Source organism: Notechis scutatus, chromosome 4, assembly GCF_049901735.1.
Source record: "Notechis scutatus isolate UNSWTSFEM ecotype Mainland chromosome 4, rNotScu1.2, whole genome shotgun sequence".
Classification (NCBI taxonomy): Eukaryota; Metazoa; Chordata; class Lepidosauria; order Squamata; family Elapidae; genus Notechis; species Notechis scutatus.
The window spans coordinates 1,863,263-1,870,863 of record NC_142012.1 but is presented as its reverse complement, the minus strand read 5'-3'; the positions used below and the strand labels follow the sequence as shown (position 1 = coordinate 1,870,863).

Here is a 7,601-nt window from a genome sequence, read left to right as displayed (position 1 = left end):
TCAGCCGGTTTGGCACGGTTCGGGCGAACCAGGTGTTAAATTTACATCCGGTTTCGCCCGAACTGGTAGTTGAACCGACTGGCTGGTCAACTCATAAAATGTACCCCTCCCGGCCCCTCCCAGGGGTCTCCTTGTGGCCCGTTCTGCATGCAGGGAAGGGCAGGGTCTGCGCTCTGGGGAAGGTCTGGGGAAGGTGAAAACGCCTCCTGGAAGGTTCCGGAAGTCTGGAAACGGGCCTTCTGGGGGGCCTCCAGAGCAGAGGTGGTCTTCAGCCGGTTCGGACCGGTTCTAGAGAACCGGCCAATCCCACCTCTGACTGGCCCCGCCAACCCCATCTCTTCTCTGCCTCCCATCGAGTCCCAGCTGATCGGCTGGGTCTCCTTTGGTTGCCCTGCACAGGAGAACAGAGCTGGAAAGCAGGTTAGTGGGGTGGGGAGGGAAGGGGGATTTTGCAGTATATCCTTCCCCTGCCACGCCCACCAAGCCACACCCACCAAGCCACACCATGCCCACAGAACCGGTAGTAAAAAATTTGAATCCCACCCCTCCTCTCTCTCCTTCCTTCCTTCCTTCCTTCCTTCCTTCCTTCCTTCCTTCCTTCCTTCCTTCCTTCCTTCCTTCCTTCCTTCCTTCCTTCCTTCCTCTCTTGTCTTCTTTCCCTTTCTCATTCTCCTTCCTTCCTTCCTTCCTTCCTCTCTTGTCTTCTTTCCTTCTCATTCTCTTCCTTCCTTCCTTCCTTCCTTCCTTCCTTCCTTCCTTCCTTCCTTCCTTCCTTCCTTCCTTCCTTCCTTCTCCTTCTCCTTCTCCTTCTCCTTCTCCTTCTCCTCAAGAGGTGGTATTCAGCTGGTTCGGACCAGTTCTCCAGAACTGGTTCTCCAGTAGCAGAAATTTGGAGTGGCTCAGAGAACCGGCCAATCCCGCCTCTGACTGGCCCCGCCAACCCCCATCTCTTCTCTGCCTCCCATTGAGTCCCAGCTGGATCGGCTGGGTCTCCTTTGGTTGCCCTGCACAGGAGAAAGGAGCCGGAAAGCAGGTCAGTGGGGAGGGGGAGGGAAGGGGGATTTTGCAGTATATCCTTCCCCTGCCACATTGCCCACCAAGCCACACCCACCAAGCCATGCCATGCCCACCAAGCCACGCCCATAGCTGATCAGCTGGGTCTCCTTTGGTTGCCCTGCCCAGGAGAACGGAGCTGGAAAGCAGGTCAGTGGGGAGGGGGAGGGAAGGGGGATTTTGCAGTCACCTTCCCCTGCCACGCCCACCAAGCCATACCCACAAAACCGGTCGTAAAATTTTTTTGAATCCCACCGCTGCTCCAGAGCCCAGGGGAGTCTCCTGTTCGTCCTCCCAGAGGCCCGAGGGAAGCCTCCGGACTCTGGGGAAGGCAAAAAACGGCCAATCCAGAAATCCCAGTAGGCCACGCCCACCATGGCCACGCCCACCCAGAATAGGCCAATGTGTGGCCATGGTTAGCCACGTAATGTAAGGCCGAATGAGGAATAATCAAGTTAGCTCTAGAAGTAATTATCATTTCTTATACCCAAGCATACCAGACTGGGGGGGAGAATGAGGAGGTTGTGTAATTCAACTAGTCCTCGGTTTACAACATTTCGGACCAGGATTTCTTTCATGAAGCTAGAAACGGTCGTTAAGTGAATCAGGCCTGATTTTCCCATCTTTTTTTTTTTTGCCACGACTGTTCAAGTGAATCAGAGCTGTCACTAAGTGAATCCTGCGGTTGTTAAGTGAATCTATATGCTTGCCAGAAGGTCAACAAAAGGGGACAGTGCAACGGTCATAACTACGAGCCAATGGCCGAGAACCTGAATTTTGAATCCCGTGACCATGGGAAGGGCGAAATGGTGGTGGTTGTGTGTGAAAAACAGTCCTAACTTAGTCACTTTTTTTCAGGGCCATTGTAACTTCAAAGGGTCGCTAAAGCGAATGGCTGTAAGTTGAGGACCCCTTGCACTGCATGCTAACGGCAAGGGCCCCGTTGTGAGAAGGGAAGCGCCTACCTTTGCAACTTGCGACGTTTTTGAGAAGGTGTCTATGCCAGCCAGGACGGCCTCCACCACAGCAAAATAGATCTGAGATAAGAGTTTACTTGGAAAGGGGGGGAAAAGAAAAGAAAAAAGAAAAAAGCAAGATGAATTATGAAGATTAGTTAAGATTTTGAACTCCAAACAATCCAAAATTTCTTTACAGAACAGAGTCACACAGCGATCACTTTTTTTTTTTTTAAAGAAAGGACCGTTGAAGGAAGGACAAATAATTGGTGTCCTTGATGGATTTCAAGATTAGAAAGGCAAAGTTTGCAGAAAGAAGGAACTTGAGGTAACTTTAGAGAGGCAAAATAAAGTTACAATATAAATAGAATTATAACTGACGTCACAAAGTCTGGAAGCTTTCCTTCCCTTCCCTGTTTCCTTTCTTTTCCTTTCCTTTCCCTTTCTCCTTTCTTTCCCTTTCCCCTTCCCCTTTTCTTCCCTTCCCTATTTCCTTTCTTCTCCTTTCCTTTCCCTATCCTTCCCTTTCCCCTTCCCTTTCTCCTTTCTTTCCCTTTCCCCTTCTCCCTTTTCTTCCTTCCCTTCCCTATTTCCTTTCTTCTCCTTTCCTTTCCCTATCCTTCCCTTCCCCCTTCCCTTTCTCCTTTCTTTCCCTTTCCCCTTCCCCCTTTTCTTCCCTTCCCTGTTTCCTTTCTTTTCCTTTCCTTTCCCTATCCTCCCTTCCCCTTTCTCCTTTCTTTCCCTTCCCCCCTTTTTCCCTTCCCTTCCCTATTTCCTTTCTTCTCCTTTCCTTTCTCTATCCTTCCCTTCCCCTTTCTCCTTTCTTTCCCTTCCCTATTTCTTTTCTTCTCCTTTCCTTTCCCTATCCTTCCCTTCCCCTTTCCTTTCTCCTTTCTTTTTCTTCCCCTTCCCTCTTTTCTTCCCTTCCTGTTTCCTTTCTTTTCCTTTCCTTTCCCTATCGTTCCCTTCCCTTTCCCTTTCTTTCCCTTTCCCCTTTCTTCCTTCCCTATTTCTTTTCTTCTCCTTTCCTTTCCCTATCCTTCCCCCCCTTCCCTTTCTCCTTTCTTTCCCTTTCCCCTTTTCTTCCCTTCCCTTCCCTGCCCTTTCCCTTCCCTTCTTCCTTCCCTTCCCTTTCTTTCCCTTTCTCCTTTCTTTCCCTTTCCTTCCTCCTTGTTCCTATTTCTATCTTCTTTCTTACTCACTGTTCTTTATGTTCTTCATTTCTTTTCTAACATTTGTCATTCTTTGATCTTGTTAAAAATTCTTCAGTCAAAGCTATATTAAAAAAAGACCCTGAACACAAACTAAATCTTGGTAACTAGGTGCCATTAGTAAAAAAAAAAAAAAAAAAAGGTGAAGAAGTTGACACAAATCAACAAGCTATGTTGGAAGAACCCTGATTTTAGATGTAAATCAAAGTCTCTTGAGTGAGAAATAAAAAAAAGCATTCAAACTGCAATTGTGTACGGTGCACAACCACAACTGGCATGCATTACAGGTTGTTCCGCTCAGCCAAGAGATGCTTAGAGGGGATCATAAGGGATATTTTTTTAAAACTTACACTTCTTCCGTTTTCTTTTCCAATCCATCGCCATTCCCTTTTTACACAAATAGAGAAACACAGTTATTTCTCTCTCTCTCTGCTGTGGCAAAACAAATCCTCTACCCTTCAATTGTTATTTTGCATGATTATCTCTCTCTATAAAAGCGAAATACCCCTCACGCATCATCACAAAATCTCCAGAACCATAAAGGCCACAAACTTGAAATTTGGCCCGTATATTCCTCTTGGCTTCTAGGGGCTCACTAAGAAAGGATTTTTCCAAATGACCATCAGAGCATTTAGAGTATTTCCTATATTATTATTATTATTAACACGCTCTGATGCTAAGGAGTTCTACTCCCACTCCCCACCTGGAAAGAAATCTCTTCCAAATGCAAAACACAAGCAGAGGAGAGGAGGTTCAGGTTCAGTTTCAGAGCGCCAAGCAGCTTTAGTACAGAACAGTTGAGCTAAGCCACGCCCACGCTCCTTGCTGTCTCCTTCTTGCTCACACAGCAAATACTCTTTCAGTTTCCAAACAGCCCTCAACTCTCTCACACACTGACAGGACGCTATCCAGATGAATACCCATGGATGCTGGTAGGCAGAGGCAGAATTCCCCCCCCTCTTATTTTCCTCCCCAAAAACTAAGCCCGATCAGAATAGTTTCGTAGCGCAGCAGGGGGATCCAGCTACTTTTAGATATAATCGTTGAAATGCACTGAAATTCTCCCGATGCACTTTTAGCATTTTGAACTTAGGATATAAGGTGAGTCCTTGACTTACTTCATTTAGCGACCATTCAAAATTACAGCAGCACTGGAAAAAATGACTTACGGCTACTTTTCACGCTTATGACTGTGGCAGCATCCCAGGGTCATGTGATCCCCTTCTGCGACCTTCTGACAAGCCAAGCCAATGGGAGAGCCAGATTCACTTAATGACTGTGTTAGTAACTGAACAACGGTGGGGATTCACTTAACGGCAGTGGCAAGAAAGGTCGTAAAATGGGACAAAGCTCACCTAACAAATGTCTCGCTTAGCAACATCAACATTGGGCTCAATTGAGGTTGTAAGTCAAGGACTACCTTTTAGCATTTTGTACTTAGGATATATAGCACTACAAGGAGAGGTTTATTAGCTGCTTCTAGAGGCATCTGGGAAGGAAGTGGGGGTCAAAAAAATCAAGGGGGAACTGCTGTCACCTTTCCTGGTTTGCAGTTTGCCCAATAGTGCCGTGACAAGGTGAGCATTTTTAAGGGCTGCCTAGTATGGCGATGCTCAGGAATCAGCCAGGTGAGAAATCTTGGTTTAGTGGCTGGACTTACCAAGGTAAGGAGTGTGAGTGGCACCGAAGAAGTAGGTCCTGGAACAAGCCAGGGGCCCCTTGGGAGAGACACACTGCACCACCTATTGTCGGTAAACACAGAATGGACTGGTCATTTAGGGCCTTCACATCAATCCATCTATCCATCCATCCATCCATCCATCATCCATCTAATCTTATCTATCATCTAGCTAATCTATCTTATCCATCTTATCTATCATCCTGTCTCTTTCTCCATCATCCCTCTAATCTATCTATCTATATCATCTTACTTTATCTATCTATCATCTATATCATTTATCTTATTCTGTATCTATTTATCTATCTATCTACAGTATCTATCTATCATCTATTTATCTATCATCCATCTAATCTATCATCTATCAATCATCTATATCAATTATCTATCTATTTATCTATCTATTATCCATCTAATCGTATCTATCATCTAATCTATCTTATCTATTTATCTATTATCCATCTAATCTATCACCTATCAATCATCTATATCAACTATCTATTTATCGATCATCCATCTAATCTTATCTATCTTCTAGCTAATCTAATTATCGATCATCCATCTATCATATATCTTATTTTATCTATCATCTAATCTATCATCCATCTATTATCTATCTTATCTATTATCTCTTTTCTATCTATCTATCTATCTATCTATCTATCTATCTATCTATCTACCTACCTACCTACCTACCTACCTACCTACCTACCTATCTCATTTTCTCTCCATCATCCCTCTAATCTATCGTCTATCTAATCTATATCATCTCTTGTTCTGTCTATCATCTATCTATCTATCTATCTATCTATCATCTATCATCTACATCATTTATCTTATTCTATCTATCATCTATTTATCTACAGTATCTATTTATCTATCATCCATCTAATCTATTATCTATCAATCATCTATATCAACTATCTATTTATCTATCTATCAACCATCTAATCTTATCTACCAGGTAGCTAATCTATCTTATCTATTTATCTATCATCCATTATCTATCTTATCTCTTATCTCCTATCTATCTATCTATCTATCTATCTATCTATCTATCTATCTATCTATCTATCGATCTATCTATCTAATCTTCCACATGTATTATTTTTACAAAGAACACAAGGCAGCAAATAGATTCTCCACACCAGAATGACTCCAGTCATTGCCAATGACTTGGCAGCTTGGAGGTGAGTGAACTTCAACTCCCAGAATCCCCCAGGCCACAAAAGGCACCATGCCTTGACCACAGTGCTCTACCGGCAGCTTCTGAAAATTCCAGGCGGGAGGCTTACCATGTGCTTGGCGAGGCTGCCAGCCAGGCCCGTGTTGCGAAGCAGGTGCCCTTCCGAGGGGAAGCTGAAATTGCCCGAATTCAGATTTTCTCTGGATGAGTGGGTGCCAAAGAGTACAAACGGTTGCCTGCTGGGGCTGATCACACAACAAAAAGAGCAAATGACACACTTTCCTTCTATCGGAAGTCAAAGCGCTAAGAAACGGGTCACGTTCAAAACAGGTAAAGAAAAAGCGATTTAAAAGAGCAACATCGCAGCAACAGCGTTGTAAGTGTGAGAAACGGTTTAAGTCCCTTTTTCCCCCCCACTGAGGTTGTATCTTCGGTCACTAAACGAACTGTTGTAAGTCAAGGATTTTACCCGCGTTGTGAGGTAATTATTCGGAGTGGCAGGAAGCGCATTTTTAACCTAGAGCGCCCATATTCAGCAGTTTTTCTCAAGGAACAGAAATTCTGATTTAAGTACAGAAAAATTCACCTTGGGTTTAATTCCCTCCAAGCCTTCCCATAAAAAGAATGGGCTGCTAAGTGACACAAAGACCACCCCACCTTTTTTTTTTCTTTGCCAGAGACCCCCTGAAAGCTGCAATCAGACAAAATAATAACCATCCATTTCCAAGGTTATATCTGGATTGCAATTCTGAAACTCTGTCGGCTAGCAAGGCAGAATTTATCGTTGAGTATACGCGATCAGGCTGTGGGAAGATTGCCATAAATCTTACATTTTTACAGTCTTTTTCCTTTGGCTATTTGATGGAAGAAGAAGAAGAAAAAGGTTTTCAAAGGCTCAAGGTGCAAACTTCACCTCTGAGGTTGTAGCTATTATTATTATTATTATTATTATTGTTGTTGTTGTTGTTGTTGTTGTTGTTGTTAGAGGACAAAACTAGAAATTATATTTGTGTGTTGATATTGACCTAGGGCGGCAAGGAAGTTATGGAAATAAAAAAAATACCTGTTATCTGTTATATGGCTTGAAATCAACCCGTGGCTGAAGTAACTTCGGAATGGCTGCAGAGGGGGGGAGAAAACATTGATTATCATGAAAATAAACAGGGAGGTTAAATGCCATATTTTTCATAAGACGTACCTAGCTTTTGGGGAGGAAGACAAGGGGAAAAAAATATCCGCCTCCCAGCAATTTACCTCCTTGCAGCAAACAGCAAAACATAGTCACCAAACCGGTAGCAACACCGGTTGAATCTCACCTCTGCCTCTGAGGTGGGTAAAAGGAAGTCCCAGATTGTTGGCGGGGCAAGAGGCTGACTCTAAACCGCTTAGAGAGGGCTGGGAAGCCTTGTGAAGCATATATAAGCTAATTCTATTCTATTCTGCGTTCTATGCTATTCTATTTCTATATTCTATTCTATTCTATTTCTATTTCTATTTCTACTTCTATTCTATTCTAT

General features: G+C 43.8%; 1 protein-coding gene across 1 annotated transcript in view; it reads right to left on the bottom strand.

The window, feature by feature from the left end:
* Positions 1 to 7,601, bottom strand: part of DNAAF9 (dynein axonemal assembly factor 9) — a 119,128-nt gene that overhangs the window by 69,102 nt on the left and 42,425 nt on the right. The window contains exons 8-12 of the mRNA XM_087962569.1: positions 7,148 to 7,263; positions 6,194 to 6,329; positions 4,881 to 4,962; positions 3,571 to 3,607; positions 2,019 to 2,106 (exon numbers count right to left, since the gene is read on the bottom strand). Coding sequence (XP_087818695.1) covers positions 2,019 to 2,106; positions 3,571 to 3,607; positions 4,881 to 4,962; positions 6,194 to 6,329; positions 7,148 to 7,263 — 459 coding nt within the window. The remainder of the gene's footprint in view (positions 1 to 2,018; positions 2,107 to 3,570; positions 3,608 to 4,880; positions 4,963 to 6,193; positions 6,330 to 7,147; positions 7,264 to 7,601) is intronic.